The sequence below is a fragment of the Marmota marmota genome, unplaced genomic scaffold, assembly GCF_001458135.2.
Source record: "Marmota marmota marmota unplaced genomic scaffold, marMar, whole genome shotgun sequence".
Lineage (NCBI taxonomy): Eukaryota > Metazoa > Chordata > Mammalia > Rodentia > Sciuridae > Marmota > Marmota marmota.
The window spans coordinates 58,845,018-58,862,768 of NW_025999977.1; the positions used below are offsets into that span (position 1 = coordinate 58,845,018).

A 17,751-nucleotide genomic window follows, 5' to 3' on the forward strand; every position below is an offset into this window, starting at 1 on the left:
CCCCCCCCCCCCCCTCCCGGGGTCTGCAGTAGGAGCCCGAGTGGCAGCCTGTGCTGAACTCCCTCCTGTGGGCAGCAGGGTGGCCACCCACAGACTCATCTCCTGGCTGACTCACTGTAAGCCCCAGAAGGTACTTTTATTTTATATTCTTCTACATTTTCCATTCCCTCAAACTGGGACTGGAGTCGCTAGTTTGCTAATTGGGATGTTATAAAGAAAGACAGACGACAAGTCAAGTTCCAGTTTGGCAGGAAGAAAACGGAGCCTCTCCAGCCTGGTACCTTCCCGGCAGCTCATTAAAACTAATTTTACTCCAGGCCAGATGCTCGCAAGGAGCCAGACAGCACATGCCTCCCTCTCCGCTCCCACGGCACTTGCTATTTTGATAGAGACAGGGTCTCACTAGGTTGTCCAGGCTGGCCTCAACTTGCCATCCTCCTGCTTCAGCCTCTCGAGTTGCTGGGGCTACAGGCCTATGCCCCGGGCTTGCTCAGCAGGACATCTCCCTGCCTGCTGCTGCCTATGGCTGGACTGACCCGCTTCTAAGTGGGAGTGAGAGGGTGAGACCCTACAGAGGTGGATCTGTGAGCAGCTCCTCAGGCCTAGGGAGGGCTGAGGCCAAGGCTGAGGAGGGACACACCATCCTGGGGCTGGTAAAGTCCAGGTGGCAGACAGGGAGGCTCCAGAAGCCTGTCTCTGCCGCTCCTGGGAGGGCTGTGGCCTGGTGCCTCTGTGCTGCTGGGAGGTGTCCACTCTGATCTGACACCCCTTACCTCGGCCCCGGGGCCTCTGTGCTGCTGGGAGGTGTCCACTCTGATCTGACGTCCCTTACCTTAGGTTTCCAGTGAATAAGAGGGACACTCAGGTCATTATGGCCTCCGAGTGTCCCTGGGCTGTGCCGTGCTTCACCTGTGTTCTGCCAAGACGGCCACTGTGAGAGCACCAGCACCCCAGCATGGAGGGCCGGCAGTGAGCTCCGCCAGGATGACTTCTCACCAGTCAGTGTGGCTAAACGGGGGCGTGGAGCTGTGCTGGAGAGCTGCCCTGAGTCACTGTTCTCAGTCAAACCACTCATTCCCCAGGTGGGGGAACAGAGCCCCCTGAGGGGCCCGGCTGACGGGAGCTCCTCAGAGAGCCCACTCAGCCCTGCTGGCACACGGAGAGGAACACGGACACTTCATCAGGGACAAACTGACTCTGCACAGTTTCCACAGTGACTCTGGCTGCAAAACCAGCCTTTTGGCCACTCCGGACCAGGGATACTTTGTGTCATGGCTGAGTGTGGGCAAGGCAGTGCGTTCATGTTCTTTCCACAGGTGAGAAGCCAGGACAGGGGGAGTGGGGGCACCTGGAGGGATGTAGACTTGGGAGGCACAGAGAGTCTGGGCAGTGAGCTGGTGCCCCTGTGTGGCCTCAAGGCGACCAAGAAGAACAGCAGGCCCCAGGCCAGCCTGGGAAACTTAGCAAGACCTTATCTCAAAGTAAAATAAAAAGGACGGGGAGGTAGGTTGGTGGGAAAGTGCATGCCACCTGTTCAAGGCCCTGATTCCATCCCAGCACCACAAACAGGCTTAAGGAGAAGAAGTGACATTTACGAACTGAGTACTGTGGGGTTTCCCTGGCTTGGTTATATGGGCATGATATATGTGCCCTTACAGCGCAGTATGCAGATATCTGGGGTTGGAACATACAGATAGGTTTCTCATCATTAAGAAGTTAAATTGGTATTTACTTCACCATAACAGAAATGCTATTTGAAATAATTAAATGGCTGATTAAATAACTCATTGTTAGCCCATGCACAGAATTTAATGACACCAGACCCCCACTGCTGCAATACCGAGCATGCTCACTAGATGGCAACAGACTGTGCATGCTGGATGGGCCTTAATTGTAACATTTTTCACTCCTTTTTAAAATTCATGAAAATAAAAAAGATTCAGCTAAACTTTCAAATTAAATTATGTCATTTAAAAAAATTCTTGAAAAGCCATGGTATGTTCTGTACTGAGTCCCAACAACATAGGTAGAGGCCTTACGTTGGTGTGTGGTGTTGCGACTGCACCACAACAAAGAAAAGCACTTTTTATTCTACAATCTTCTATGAATGCACCTTAAAAAGTGCAAGTCCAAGCCCAGCAGTGGAACAGGTGGCTTCCTTCCCCTGGAGTTCCAGCCCACGAGGGACTTAGAGGGACTTTGGTGCTGCGAACTTGTGATTGCACAAGCTGTTCTGGCAACCAGAATTGAGAGGCCTTCGGGGGAAGCCTGCGAGGGCGTGGAGAGGCGGGCTCGCTGTGGTTGCTCAGACTGCCAAGTGGAGGGCAGAGAGGACAGGAGCCAGGTGCTGGGCGCCTAGTTACCCCCAAGGCCCCGCTCTGGCCCACAGGTGGCTCCCGGGAGGTGTGAGGCCAGCTCAGAGGGGGCAGGCCCTGCTGACAGGGTTAGAGGGGAGGACGAGAAGGAAGGCAATGGAAAGAGGGGGGAGAACAAGGAACAAAGTGGCCCTACAGCTACCACCTTTTCAGAAATACCTTAGAGAAGAAAACACCCATTCTTAGAAAAAAGCCATAGAACTCCCTAAAAAACACGCTTTCCTTTGTGTGGAAAGGGGAGAGAGAGCTGTGTGACGTCAGAGCTGGGAGGGAACCAGAGGCAGCCATCCCTTGCTGTGTTGTGAGGAAGCCGAGGCTGGTGGACAGAGGAGGTGTCCAGGTCACTGCACAGAGGGCAGGCTGATGTTCTGCCCCTTCTGCACCAGCAGAAGGTAGGGACCAGAGGTAGGGACCCTGAGTGGGTGCTGGGGCTGCACACCTTCCTACCTGGACAGGTGAGCTATTTGTGGACGCAGCACTCTCCAGGGCTGCCGAGGCCTCTGTTTGTAATGTGGGGCTGCCACACCAGGGCTAAAGAGGGGCCGGAGTGCAGAGCCCGTCCAGGAGCGACCGTGGGTAGCCTGGGAGCCGTGAGTGTGGCAGGAGCGCTGCCCATCTCAGAACAGCCCAGAAGATGCTCATGGTGCTGCTCGGGAGTGGCTGCCGCTCCAAGGCTGGGCTCCAGGACTGCTGGGCAGCTTCAGAGCTCAGTGGAGGACAGCTGTGCCCAGGGTGGAGGCAAGCAGTCGTGGGCTGCATTTGAAACACAGAAACTGAAGAGCACTACTGCCTAGGCTGAGGGCCGTGTGCAGCAGAACAGGCTGGGAGAAAGGAATGACTGGCAGGCCCCACGCATTCCTCGATTGTCACACAGGTTCTCGGGTGGAAAGCGTTGGGGTGCGTGGGGTTGGTGGGGTTTCTTGACCTCAGAAGTCATAAGCATCAATCAACACTGAGTGGGGATGGAAGGAACCCACCAAAGCCGGGAACAAAAGAACCTGCCTGAGTGGAATTCAGAGGAAGATAAGGGGGATGACCCATGTTTGTATGATTAAGATTGACCACATCAATCCTGCCTTCTAGAAATAACACAGATTCAGCCCTAGGGTGTCACTGAACTCCACTGAACTGCCCGGGGCTCGGCTGGTCTCTGCTCAGGAACATCACCTGCTCTCGTCCAGTGCACCAGCCCCTCTCCGGCCCTCCTCTGGACACAGTGCTCTGCAGCTGTCTGGCCACGTACCTTCATCAGGAGCAGGCAGTTTGCCATGGAGTACAGCACCCGGCCCAGACGTGACCTCCACAGCTGAACAGAGGCTGCAAAAGAAGAGCAGCTGGTCAGAGTGTAGCTACATCAAAGGTCGGGCCTGTGGTGGCCGGGCTATGTGGCCAGGCTTTCTGAAGTCTGATTTACAAGCCTCTCTTGCTAACACCACGGACTCCAGCCAGAATGTTCATCCTGCTGAGGGTTACACTCGAGGCAAGATGCACAGCAGGCACATCCGGAGGGCCTCAGTGGCTCCAGGAAGATGCACGCTGCAGAAAGGCTGTAGCTTAGCCTCAGCTCAGGCAAAGGGCCTGGAAATCCAACAGGAGCACCAGGTTAGAACTCCCAGAAAGGCACCAACCTGCCTGTGGCTGCGCCCTGCTGGGAAGGGCCTCAGGGAGCTAGCCACGAGAGGCCACGAGGCTCCTGCACCCCCCAGGCAGGGGTGGCAGGGAAGCAGGTTCTCCCCAGGCTCTGCACCGGCTGGCTCTGCTTTAGTTCCTAGGACAACTTCCCAGGCCTTGGCTCCTTCATCTTTTAAAGGGAAACAACAATCCCTGGCCTCTTTTCTTCCCAGGGCTCTGTGAGGGAGAACCAGCAAATGAGTACCAACGTCCACCTGGACAGGGGAAAGCAGCACAAGGCCAGCTCCCACGACGGCCGCGCAGCAGCTCTGGGGCACCCGCTCCTGGAGGGGCAGTGCCCGCTCTCTCCCGCTGTACCCACTGCTCATCTGCCATCCTTCCACTGAGTCCAAACCTCCAGGGCCTGTCCTTCTATGGTTCTCATGGGCTCCATGGCTCCACGGCCTCCGGGGTCTAGAGAGGCCCCATAGCGGCTTCTGGCACGAGGGAGGGCTGGCCTATGGCTCTGTTTACACACTGAGGTCACCGGGAGTGAGTTCTGTGCTGGGGACTCAGCTGACTTCAAAGTTTGTATTTCACTGATAATTAGGTTGAGGCCCAGAGAGGCAGGGGTATGTCATCTGAACCCCTGGTCAGTGAGCCTTGCCCTGGGCTCAGTCCACTCCTCCAGAGGAACCCACGCTGCTGGAAGGCAGGAAGGGCTTGCTGCGGGATGGCGCGGGGGATGGGGTAGTGGTGGTGGTGGGGGACACAGGCCCAGGCACACCTCCGGGCAAGCCCAGGGGCTTCCCCTACCAGCCAGCACGGCTGCCCTCTGAGATCATGGCTCCCTGGAACCAGGCTTGCCCCCAGCTCCCAGAGACATGCGTACTGCCCCAGCAGGCCACGCCCCGTCCTCCAGCACTCACACACCTGCAGCTCCTGTCTTCTCACCGCCTCCTTCTCAATGAGCCTCGGTGCGGCTGGGCGCCGTGAGCGGCCCTCTGCCGCCCTCTGCAGGCCTCGCCAGCTCAGTTGTGCCTGTGAGAGCCCCAGGAGTGGGACCACACACCTGGCCTTGATGTGCTCGTTCCTCTAAAGGCCCAGGGACATCAAATGCAGGGGCGGGGTGTCAGGGTGATGCCTTCCCCAGCCGGCCTCGCAGGCACACACACACACCAGACAACACACCCACACTCACTGGAAACACAGACACAACCACACACACAAACCACACCCACACCTACACCATGCACATACCTACCCACCCACACATCCCACACGTGTGATTTCTCCAGGAAATCACATGCGGTTTCTCAAGGATGGAGGGCACAATGGGGACCCAGGGTGACGCCCCTTCCCCACAAGTCCCTCTTGCCTCCGGTCTCACTGATCTAGCTCAGTGCCCTGGGCCCGACGGGGGTCCCCCCAGCTCTCTTCTCTTCCCACATGTGAACACCTAATGGCAGTTCCGGAGAGCCCAGGTGCATCAGGCCTGAGCCAGCAGTGACGTGGATCTGGGCGTTTACTGAGCAGGTGGCCGCGGGGAGGAGGCAGGGGTAGGGATGAGGGAAGGAGGGCCTTGCTGGGAGTTCTTGTGGAGCTGGGGTTGCAGCACCTAGGAAGCTTACCCCCACAAATCAACTCAGCGTGCTGCAGCCAGGACACCTGCTGTGGGGTGAACCTGTCCCCACTTCACAGGGCAAATACCAGCCCCAAAGTCCTGCTCGTGGTTTTGAGGAAAGGGCCTTGCAGGTCACTAGGGGCCTCTGAAGGCTTTAGTGGCTTTATAAGAAGGGCTAGTAGCATGCTTGCTTGGCCTCTCCATGTGATGATGCCCTCTGCCACGTTATGACGCAGCGAGAAGGCCTGACCAGATGCCAGTGGGAGCTCTTGCATTTCCACCCCAGAACTGGAAGCCAAATAAACAGACCGAGGCAGTGACCTTCTCAAAATATAGATCTGCACCCACAGCGACCCCGAGCCCTGGGGTGTCACCCTGTTTCCTGCAGACCAACATGCGTGGCCTCAGAGGCTGCACCCTGGACCACCTCCCCAGCCACTCTTCCTGCAGCACTGGCTCATGTCTGGTCCCACCCTGCTCCCTCCTGCCATGGGGGGCAGACCCAGGTGGGTGAGGTGCCCTTCCTGCATGGGAGGCCTCCTGAGCCACAGGCTGGGCTAGGCCCTCTGTCAAGGCTCTCTCAGAACAGCCACCTGGGGGAGGAAGGTCACCTGCGTGGGTGACAGGTGGGTTAAGGTGCATCTTCTTCCCTGCGGATAGGCGCAGGTCTAAATCTGCACACAGGTCTGCAGCACAGCCACAGGGCTCAGCTTGCCAAGAGGAAGGAGTGAGTGACTGCGTGACTGTCACAGAGGGAGAGAGGAGGAGTCCCAGGGCCTGTGCGGCTCTGCTGAGAGGAGATGCTCACCTTGCCGGCTCTCTGGTGTGACGCTGCTCATGCCCCCGTCTTCAGCTAGACCTTGCTCCAGGTTGGCTAAGATCTGCAGTCATTTCAAACAGGAAAACAAAACCATAAAATTGAGTTTGCGTCTAGACTTGTCACAATATATTCCAGGTAGAGCAAATTTCTCTGGATGAAAACCAATCTGTCAAGGAATGTTCACACGGATACATCTCAAAGGCCATGATGACTATCACTCAGAGGTGACAGCAAAGAGAAGGGCCTATTCTCTGCGGAAGGTGGAATTTGGGTTTATGACACTCGTAAACCACAACGAGACATTGTGCATAGGGACACGTGGCTTTTCTTTTTAAGAAAAGCATCAAGTATGTGACACATGAGAGTGATTATCAACTTTTGTGGAAATACCGTCTCATTCTTCCAGGCTGTGAGGGGCTGTGGCCTTTTTTAATGTACCAAATAAATATTGTGCAGCTGTTGCTTCATGTAGATCGTCCTGCTTGGTTAATAACTCTTGGTTGCTTCTTCCACGTTTTGGTTTACACTGAAAGACAAGTTGCTGTGGCCACTATCATTTAGGTACAGATTTTATTATTTTCTTGAGGGGAAGGACAGGAGAAAGTCTTAAGAATAAAGACTATTTAGCAGGGAGACAGCAGCCTCAGGCTGTTCACTGTGGGGAAACCCCTTTCTCTCACCAGGCCACCTACCCAGCCTCCACTCCAGCGCGAGCAAGGAAGCCATGGTTCTATAGCCCGCTCGCCTGTGAGAGAGGACAGCAGTGGCCGTGAACCTCGACCTGTGGCATGCCTGGGGTCTTGCATCAAATGGTCTCCTGGCTAGTCTGTCTTCTGTGCAGTTGCAATCCCTTGCGCTGGAGGAGAGGAAGCCCAGGAAGGGAGGGAAGGAGCCCAGTGGAACCCTGACCATGCAGATGGCCAGTGCCACTAGGATTAGGGCCACCAGTTCAGTGACCCTGGGCAGGGGGGAGGAAGCTCTGCGTGGAGGGCAAAAGCAAAGGTGGAGAGCAGTGCTGAGGCAGGTCGCTCAGCAGAGGGCCGGCGACGGCCCCGCCTGCCCCGACACCACAGCTCACCAGTGCACTCTGCTGACCCCCAGACCTGAGGGGAGCCCTGTGCCTATGGGCTGTGCCGATGAGCCCTGTGTTCCAGTGGGCTTCAGGGAAAAGAGGGGCAGCCCCGATGGGCAGATGCTGGGAGGAGGATCCTGCGCTTCAGAGGCCAAGAGGTGCTCAGAACAGAAGCTCCAGCAGACCTGCAGGAGCAGAGCACGGGGGCACTCCCGGCTGCTCTCCTGTCCTCCTTTTGGAGAGTCAGCTTCATTTGCTGGGGCCTGTCCACACAGTGGGGAGGGCACTGAGGTCGAGAGGAAGCTACAGCTGCCCTCTGCGAGGAGCCCACATGCCAGGTAGGGGGACTCCGGCAAGGCTCTACAGGGTCTGCAGAGGCCCAGGCTGCAGAAGCGTGTGAGCACAGGGGAGGCTCAGCCATGACAGTCGGCCGTTTGCCTCGGGTGTCTGGTCCTCAGCACTGCTTCCCATGTTAGGGCACTGTTGAATGAAGGCTGTCTGCAGGTCCCCTCCAGATCAGAAGTGCACACCACGTGACCCATCAGAAACCCTGGTTCACAGTCAGCAGCTTGCAGAGCTGCCAGAGCCAGCCCTTGCACTGTTGAGCAAAGACACATGCGCAAGAAAGGCCACCTATACACATGAGAGTGACCAGAGCCAGCCTTCTGCATTGCTGAGCAACAGCACATTGGCCGCCAAAGGCCACCTCTACACTGAGAGTGACCACAGCCAGCCCTCTGCACTGCTGAGCAGCAGTGCATGTGCCAGCAAAGGCCACTTCTGTACACGAGGGCAACACACAGCCTGTCGGTAGCGAGCTAAGCTGCTGCACCTTGAAGGGACATTTGCGGATCATTTCCTAGTGATGGAGTGGTTCTCCTCAGCACATGCAGTGTTCTCCAGGAGACACCATGCATCAGGCTACAAAACAAGTCTCAGAGATCAAAGAGAATCAAAATGTCATGGTCTTCTCTGACTACTAGATCAAAAACTAACAGAAGAAACTTCAGAATACACACAGTCACTTAACACGTTATTGAACAATGTCACTGAATATATAAATCTAAAGGAACATTTAAAACTTTCTGGAAACAAATGCAAATGGAAAGAATGAACCTAAACTTAGGGTCAACAGCAAAAGTAATACTAAGAAGGAAGTTTACAGCAAAACACTAGCAAGAAGAGAGATTTCAAATAAAAACAGTGCATCTTGGGACCTAGAAAATGAAGAGAAATAAAGCCAAAATCAACATTAGGAAAGAAGTGACAGAGAGCAGAAGTAAGCCAAACTCAGACTGAAAAATACAAAAGACCATGAAATAATGAGTGTTTTTTAAATAAGATAAACAAAACTGATAAATCTTTAGCTAAGAAGAAAAGATCCAAAGAAATAAAGGTGAGGAGGCATTACAACCGAGACACTGATATCAGTAGAGATTGTCATGAGCAACGCTAGGCTAACAGACTGAAAGACCTAGAAGAAATGAGCAGACTTCTGACACATACAACCTACTAAAACAGAACCAAGTTTAGGGCCACTATCATACTGAATGCGCAAGAGCTGAGAACATCTCCAAGGTCTAGAAGAAGACAATGCTTTTATTCAAATAGTACTGGAAGTTTTAGCCAGAGGAATAAGGCAAGAAAAAGAAATAGAAGCATACAAATAGGAAGCCAAAGTATTCCTATCTGCAGATTTTACGATAAATATAGAAAAATCTAAAGGCTCATCAAAATACAAATAAACATTTAGTACAACATTTCTAGGTCTTCAAGATGCACTGTTAGGTTTTTTTTTTTTTTTTTTTTAAGCTTTCTCTTTTTGGTAGAGGTGTTTTGCTGTAAACTTCCTTCTTAGTATTACTTCTGCTATTGGCCCTAATGTTGCAGGATAGAAAATCAATGTGTAAAAGTCAGCAACATTGGTTTTTTTTTTTTTGGTACTGGATAGTGAACTCAGGGATGCTTAACCACTGAGCCCATCCCCAACCCTTTTTGTATTTTATTTAGAGACAGGGTCTCACTGAGTTGTTTAGGGCCTCACTAAGTTGCTGAGGGTAGCTTTGAACTTGTAGTCTTCTCGGCTCAGCCTCCTGAACTGATGGGATTACAGGCGTGCGCTATAGTACCTGGCTTCACAGTAGCCTTTTAACACATCAATAACAAGACTGCTAAGAAAGCAAATATGAAAACAACTCCCTTCACAATTGCCACAAAAAGTATGTATAGAGCACCACTTAGAGACAGTAAGGAAGCAGAAGGAAATCAGCAGAGTAAGGTGACAGGGTGGGGGAGGGGAGGGTCAGTGAAGGCACTGGGGCTGAAATGGAGCAAACGAGGAGCCATGCATGGATGAACATGTGAAGATGGTCGTGCTCTTATGTACACCTCAGTGCATTAACAAAAACACGAAAAACAACTCAAAATGGGCCAGAGAGCTACATGTGAGACAGGAAACTAGAAGAAACCATAGGGGAAATACTTCAAGACCTTGGCATGGGCAAGGTTTTCTGGATAAGACCCCAAAGCTCAGGAAATCAAAGCAAAAATAGACAAATGGGATCATAGCAAACTAAAAAGCTTCTGAAAGCTAAGAAGACAATCAAGGCATGAAGAGACAACCGGAGGAATTGGAGAAAATATTCACATGAAACTCAGGAAACTTAACAACAACAACACGGGTGCTTCAATTAAAATGGCCAAATGATCTGAATAGATACAAAAGTATTTAAGGAAAAATGCTCAATATCATTAGCCATCAGGAAAATGCAAATCAAAACTACAATGAAATGTCATCTCACCCCAGTTAGAATAATTACTATTAAAAATCTAAAAACCAGCAGGTGCAGTGGCTCATGCCTGTGATCCCAGTGGCTCAGAAGGCCGAGACAGCAGGAACATGAACTCAAAGCCAGCCTCAGCAACAGTGAGGTGCTAAGCAACTCAGAGAGACCCTGTCTATAAATAAAATACAAAATAGGGCTGGGGATGTGGCTCAGTGGTCGAGTGCCCTTGTGCCCAGTCCCCGATAATTCCCCAAAATAAATATTAAATAAAAATAAAAAACCAAGGGAGGTGAGGAGAAAAGCTGTCATGCACTGTTGGTGAGAACGCGACGTAGTACAACCATCATGGAGAAGAGCATCGAGGTTCCCTGGAGGACTAAAATCAGATCCAGCCACCCCTCTGGACATACAGCCAAAGGAAATGCCATCAGCCTACCAAGGGAAAGCCCACACCCACTACGGCAGCAGGACTCAAACAGTTACGTATGGAACCAGCCTAAGTGCCCATCAAGAGATGCACAGGTAAAGAAAGACTGCACACATGACAGCGGGGTGTTCATCAGCCACAGGGGAGAATGCAATCCTGCCACATGCAGCAAAACGGGTGGAACTGGAGGACACCAGCCTGAGCCTCATGTTCTCTCTCACACGTGGAAAGTCAAGATGATGAGGTACAGCCAAGCACAGACTCGGGGCTACACAGCTTGGGAGGCCGGGGAGCATGGCGTGGAAGGCGGGCGGGTGAAGGAGGCTGAATCAATCTGTGCCGCTGGGTGGGCGCTCAAAGGAATATCATACTGAGCCCCATTGATGTGTGCGATTCATACATGCTCACGAAAGTAAAACAAAACTGTCCTAAAAATAACATTTATTTTTAAAAGAAAAAAGAAAGCCACTGTTGCTTGAAGCCAGAGCTTTGGAGTGGTGTGTCCCATGGCAGTGGATGACCTACGCCTGAGGCAGCTCATTTTAGGCATGCCGAGGTCAGTGCTGCAGCACACTGGTTTTGTTCAATTGGGAGCTTCCATACGGGTTCCTCTTTGGAGTCCTGGAGCAGCCCCTCTCTGAAAGCAGCTGCACTCACGAGAAGAGGCTGCTGGCAGGGAGTGGGGGTGGAGGGCAGCACGGGGCAAGAGCTGCCTTCCTGAGAGGAGGGTCTGATGGGCCACACCTTAGTGCCTAGCACTGGCTTGTCCTGGGCTGCCTGGGAGGGACAGGCTGCATCCCAGCCGTGCAGACAGCCCCCAGCCATCCACTGGGGGGGGGGGCAGGGAGGAATGAACACCTGGTGGTTTTGTCCAAGGACAAAATCGTATGAATGCCTTGAACCATCCCAGCTGACTGTCTTGTTCACAACAGGATTTAAAAAGGCAATTTGTACCCTATTCAGATTTAAAGGACCCAAAGCCTTGTTTGAGTTCTATGCAGTCATCTGGAAAGGTGGTGGAGCAGGTGCCCTAACTGGAAACAGACCCCATTAGTCTGGGGCCACAGTTCTCCAGAGGCTGAGAGGAAGGACCCTTCACACCTGTCCCTTGGGTGACTGTCATGTGTTGTGTGGTATGCTGGGACAGGACTTATGTGAGGCATCAGTACAGATGGCTGTGAGGTGGAACTAACTCAGGGATCTGAGGACTCACTGATCCTCTACAGTCCAGACTAAAGGGTAGGTCAGCTCTGTCCTGGATCTCCAGGAAGTCCAGGCTCTCCCCTCCTCACCACCACATCCCAGGAGACATTTCAGAAAAGAGGCTTCCCAAAGGGATGTGAGTTTCTTGGAGCTGCTCCAGGGCACACAAGAAGTGTTAAGTACTCGCCAGGTACCAGCACTGTGCTGAGCCCTGACTCAAAGCCCAGGGGTTGTGAGCAATACTACTCAGGCCAAAGAGGCCGGGCTGATCCAGGCGGAGCAGCTGGTCCCGCAGCCAGCAAGGCAGGGCTGGATGTGGAAGTTCTCACTCTGTTTGCAGGGCTTCAGGACACCCTCCCAATCACTGCCTGTGTTTGGGCAGTGTCCTCTGGAGCCTTCGTACCTTGAAGGCACGTCTAGAAGGAAAGAGTACACAGTGCCGAGGAAACAGGGCAAAGCGTGCAGCATGTCAGGCCTTGTTACCATGTCAAGGGCCTGCTTCCCTGGGCTTCACAAGCCTTGAGCTAACTGTGGTGCAGCCAGACTTGTGCCAGGTGCAGGTGCCAAGTGGCTGCTGGCCATTCCCAAGTCCTGGCTTGTGATATGCAGGGTATAATCGAGGGGCTTCTGGAGGGCGAATGTCCACTGAGAGCAGTCGGGACATAAATCCTGCAAGCCCTGATAACAAGGGCTGTTCCATTCCTTCAGGGGTACAACAGCTTCTCCTGCAGGTGACCATCACCTCATGTTCTCAAGGGCAAGCTCACATGGCGTCAGGGCGTGAGCCTCCAAGCGAGGCCCTTGAGCCTGCTCCACTTCTCTCCAGGTGCCAGTCGTTCCCCTCCTCTCTTCTCAAGCCACAGTCAGCTTGCTCTCTGTGGGTAGCAGAACACTGAGCAAGGCAGCCATCGGGGCCAGGCGGAGAGCTGGCCGCAGTGCACGTCCTCAGTATGCTGATGGTGGCCTGCCTGAGAGCAGCTGGCCAGTGACAGGCAGTGACGGCTGTTCTCACTTCCATTTCTAACTTTGTGTACAAATAAAACAGCAGAACTGAATACGTCCATCTGTCAGAAATCCCTTTTAGAAAAGCTATTAACCCCTTCTAGAGACCGAGCTCTCAACCACCAGCAGAGAAGCCAAATACACTGGCACCACTGAATAGGTTTCTCTCCCTTCGCCTCCTCCAGATGTGGGTGAAGCTCTAAGGAAGGACTCCTTTGCCTCTGGTGCCCTCAGCAAGCTCTCGTGGGCTGGTGGGGGCTGCAGAACAGGCAGGTGGCATGGGGTTGGTCTGGAGACCATGCTGGGCACATCCATGTTGGCAGTGGATGAAGCACAAACTGATCAGACACCGTTACTGACAGGTTCTGTATCTGCTTATGCAATGGCTCTCAGGAAGAGGTTCACTTGGCTTTCTCCCAACTGCCCTGCCAAGATCTCAGACCCAGGGGAGGAGATCGCTTGCAGAACTAGTGAGACACACGGAGAGCAAAGACGGAGGCATCTGCTCTCAGCAGCGCCACGAGCCTCTAGCCACGGCGCCACGGCACTCACAGTGAATCATGGCGTATTTCACTCTTCATTGGTGTAATTCCTTTGATCTACACATTTACTGATTCACTACCGGCTCAAATAGGTAAAACCAATACTTGACTCCTTTATAAAGAGCAGAGGGGTGTCCTGATAAAACTGGGCCCACACAGAAGCTCCTGACATCACCCTGGTCTGGGACTCACATGATGAACACACAGACTCTAATCATCCCTTGGTGAGTCTTCCAAACTAGGAAAAGTTCAGCTGCTTCTGAACAAATGACGGGATTATGGATGCTGAGAATTCTGTAGTCAGTTATATTTTCCACTCTGCCTTGGTTACTAGGAAGTAGACACCAAATTTGCTTTGAACACATCTTTTACTGCACCAACTGTACTACTAGCTAAATTTTATTTCTTTGTCCCAAGGTCCTCATTTTTTTCAATAGAAAAGGTCTTATAAATGAATTCACACATTGCATTAGTCTTGAAAACAAAAGAACTAACACTCCCTGTAATCATGTCACCCATACGTCTCACCTCTAATGCTATCGTCTACTTCTCTGAGATCAGATGCCATCACTGCCCCAATGGGCTGTCTCTGAGAATTAACACTGCCCTGCAAATCAGAATTTCCCTGCGAGATGGCTTTGGAGTGCAGTGCCATGTGGGCCCCACGTTACCCCTGGGGCCCACACAGCTCGGCAAGGACCAGCTCCAGGAGCAGGTCTGAACACTCTGCACAGACTCGCGAGTGGACGTGGCCCACCCAGAGTGCAGCAGAGGCTGCCTCTGCAGGGGAGGCACAGACGCTGGTACAGGGAGGAGGAGAGCCTCCTCCAGGCCTCCTCACTTCTTACAGAACACATGGCAGTGATGATGGAGCATGGGCCCAGAGCCAGACTCCTTGGCTCAAGTCAGGTGACCTCCCTGTGCCTCAGCGTCCTCCTTTATAGGACGGGATATTCTGGGAGGGCAAAACCAGACCTGGGTGTGAAATGAAATTACCAGGACCTTATGGCAAGAAACCAAGGCCTGGGGACGGGGTTGGTTCTGCTCCCCTCTCAGCCTTTCTCCAGGAAGCCTAATTAACCATGGGTCTCGACCTTTTGGATGGTAAGTAAGTGCCCTAAGAGTCTGACCACTCCCTCTTGAAAAGTAACAGATACCTTGAAAAGAGCCGTTTCTTATCTGTTTCCATGAGCAGGCTCCATGTTAGAGACCCTGCACAAGGCCCTCAGCCACACAGATGAGGAATATTTTTTAAAAACATTTTTTAGTTGTTGATGGACCTTTATTTATTTATTTATTTGTATGTGGTGCTGAGACTTGAACCCAGTGCCTCACACATGCTAGGCAAGCGCTCTGCCACTGAGCCACACCCCAGCCCTAGGTTTTTCTTTTTTAAAAAGAAAAAAGCCCCAATGATAAGATGGATCTAAGATGACATCAAATAACATCTAAATGTTGTGGGAAACTAGGGATCAGGGCTCAGAATTTGGAGTTCTTGTTTTTCTCTGGGCCCGCCAGCATAAATCAAGTTGGGGTTCTCCTGTCTGAGCGCTGCTTGCTGCTCCTCAGTCAGTTCCCTTCGACACTGCAACCCCTGCTTCATGGGTTGCTCAAGGATTGCTGAGTTAATATGTGGCTCAGGAAAGGTGGAGGGCTCATCCCGAGCTCCACGTACCTGCCTGTCAAGAAGAAAGAGGACAAGTGGCCAGAACAGAGTGCGGAGGACTCCTCTCTGACCATGTGTTAGTTGCTCTGAAGCCTGAGGCAAGGGCTGCGGCTAGTCCTTAGTAAGTGGGGCCTGGGGGGACCTCAAGCACGTGGGAAAAAAGTAAGGACCAGAGCGCTGGCTCACAAAACTACTTTACTCTCTTAACTTTTTCACTCTCTAATCACCCCATGCCTCAGTTTTCTCTCCTAAATCGTAAAAAATCTTCCTGCAACAATCTGATATGGAGGTGAATGAAAAACAGGATAGTTTAGAGAGTTATTGATCTAGAATTTCTTAGTATCAAGTTATGCAGTTCCTAATTCTGGAAATAAATATATTTTAACTGTGTTTTAAGATTCAAGAAAAGTGTTATCATGTAAAAAAGTTAAAAAAGCAATTTCATCAACTGGTCAAGGCACAGGAAAGCAGCACAGTTCTTTTTATCTTTTAAGTTATGTTATGAAAAAGTGGGAGCAGATGCGAGCCTGTGGGCAGGAGGGCCTGAATCCCATGCCGCCCTGCAGAAGACCCTGGGCACAGCCTGGGCAGGCTCACCTCCCTGCTGGGTGCTGACAGCCCTGGGGCTCACAGAACTCCCACAGGGGAGCTGGCTGTACCACGCTTTTGCTCCCAGCAGCTGCCTGTTGCTGTGGTTTTTAAGCACTTCCACCCAGTGGCTCCCCTGGCCTGCAAGGGGCCTTGCGAGGGGATGCCATTCCTCACCCGCAGGAGGAGCCTCACGGCTGCCCACTGGAAACAGTGAAGATTAGAAATCCCACATTCCTTCCTAACATTTCTTAGCATGAGTCTGATCGGCAGATGCGACGGATGGCAAGCTGTCTTTGTATAATCACTGTCACAACCAGGGGTCCCTCAGCAAGCACCCACAGCTCCTGGGCCCCGGCATCAGTGTGCGAGAGGACTGTGTTTCAGTGCTGCTGCGGTCTTCTGCCTGGCACGGTGCAGGTGCTTGTGACGTGTGGGCGCATGCGTGCTCTGGCACACGGAGGCCTGTCAGAGGGCAGCCAGGCGGGTGCTCATGTGTTACTTCCACTTAGGTAAGTGTTTCTGCTTTCTTTTACCCAGAGAACTGAGACCGGGGAAGCTCAGCACCTAGCTTCACTTATTGAGAGTACTGAGGAAGGGAAAGCTCAGCACTCATGCTCTTCCAACAACCATCCTCCACCCTTGAAGCCACTCTGGCCAGACCAACAGATACCATGGCCATATCAATGTATGATGACTTGGTTTTGAGAAAGGAAGTGGTGCTGGTGTCAGCGGGAGGGACGAGTGCAGAATGGCATGACACAGGTGGGGAGGGACTGGGGACAGCCGTGGTTACCTTGCTGCAGACGGTCTTGATCCTGTGCAGTCTGTCCAGGGACTCCTGTGGATTGCCCAGGTACTGCTGCAGCTCTGCATGCAGGATACGCATAGAAAAGGGGACCATGGAGCCTAGAAGTGAAATTAAAGCTGGTTAGTCTGCTGCTGTGCCTCGCATGCTTCCAGAGTGGTGTCCCTGAAGGAGGCACCAAGTGGCCCAGCAGCAGGGGGGACCCAACCCCTTTGTTTCTCAAGGTCAGCTGGGCATGTATGCTGGTTTTCTCTGGAGAGCAGGAACTAAGTATCTCTAGATAACCACCAATAGAGAGAGGCTCTGCCACCATCCCACGGAGATGCCAGACAACATGCAGACAGCAGGAGAGCCCTACCTCCTCCAGGGAGAGACAGCGTGACACCCAGGTGCGCGGACATCAAATGAAGGCTGCCCAGGGCTGGGTGAGCCCCTTGGGAGGCCCAGGGAGCAGAACTGCCAGTGTGACGTCAGGCTGGGCATCTTGGCTTTCTTCTATTTTCATGCAATCACCACTTTTCCCTTTCTCTCTCTTTCCCTGTCCCTTTATTTTGGATTCGCTTCTGCATGTCACGGAGAACATGCATCTTGTGACTTTCTGGGTTTGGCTTATTTCACTTAGCATGATAATCTCCAGGTCCATCCATTTATCAGCAAATGCCATAATTTCATTCTTCTTTATGGCTGAGTAATATTCCATTGTGTACATGGTAAAATCCCATCTACCCTGGTTGGTTCCATAGCTTGGCCATTGTGAATTGTGCTGCTATAAACATTGATATGGCTGGGTCCCTATAGTGTGCTGTTTTTAAGTCCTTTGGGTATAGACCGAGGAGAAGGGATAGCTGGGTCAAATGGTGGTTCCATTCCTAATTTTCCAAGAAATCTCCATACTGCTTTCCATATTGGATGCACCAATTTGCAGTCCCACCATCAGTGTATGAGTGTACCTTTTCCACCACATCCTTGCTAACTCTTATTGTTGTTTATATACATAATAGCTGCCATTCTGACTAGAGTGAGCTGAAATCTTGGGGTGGTTTTGATTTGCATTTCTCCAATTGCTAGTGATGATGAATATTTTTTTCATGTATTTGTTAATTGATTGTACATCATATTTTGAGAAGTGTCTTTTCAGGTCCTTGGCCCATTTATTGATTAGGTTATTTGTTTTTTTTGGTGTTTAGCTTTTTGAGTTCTGAAGATGGAAAGATCTACCTTGCTCTT

At 52.1% G+C, this 17,751-nt stretch overlaps 1 protein-coding gene across 2 annotated transcripts in view; it reads right to left on the reverse strand.

Annotated features, from left to right (window-relative positions):
* Trappc12 (trafficking protein particle complex subunit 12) overlaps nucleotides 1-17,751 on the reverse strand; it is a 59,436-nt gene that overhangs the window by 4,175 nt on the left and 37,510 nt on the right. For both annotated transcript variants that reach the window (XM_015480017.2, XM_015480018.2), the window contains exons 6-8: nucleotides 16,513-16,625; nucleotides 6,419-6,491; nucleotides 3,619-3,692 (exon numbers count right to left, since the gene is read on the reverse strand). In XM_015480017.2, the coding sequence (XP_015335503.1) occupies nucleotides 3,619-3,692; nucleotides 6,419-6,491; nucleotides 16,513-16,625 (260 nt within the window). The remainder of the gene's footprint in view (nucleotides 1-3,618; nucleotides 3,693-6,418; nucleotides 6,492-16,512; nucleotides 16,626-17,751) is intronic.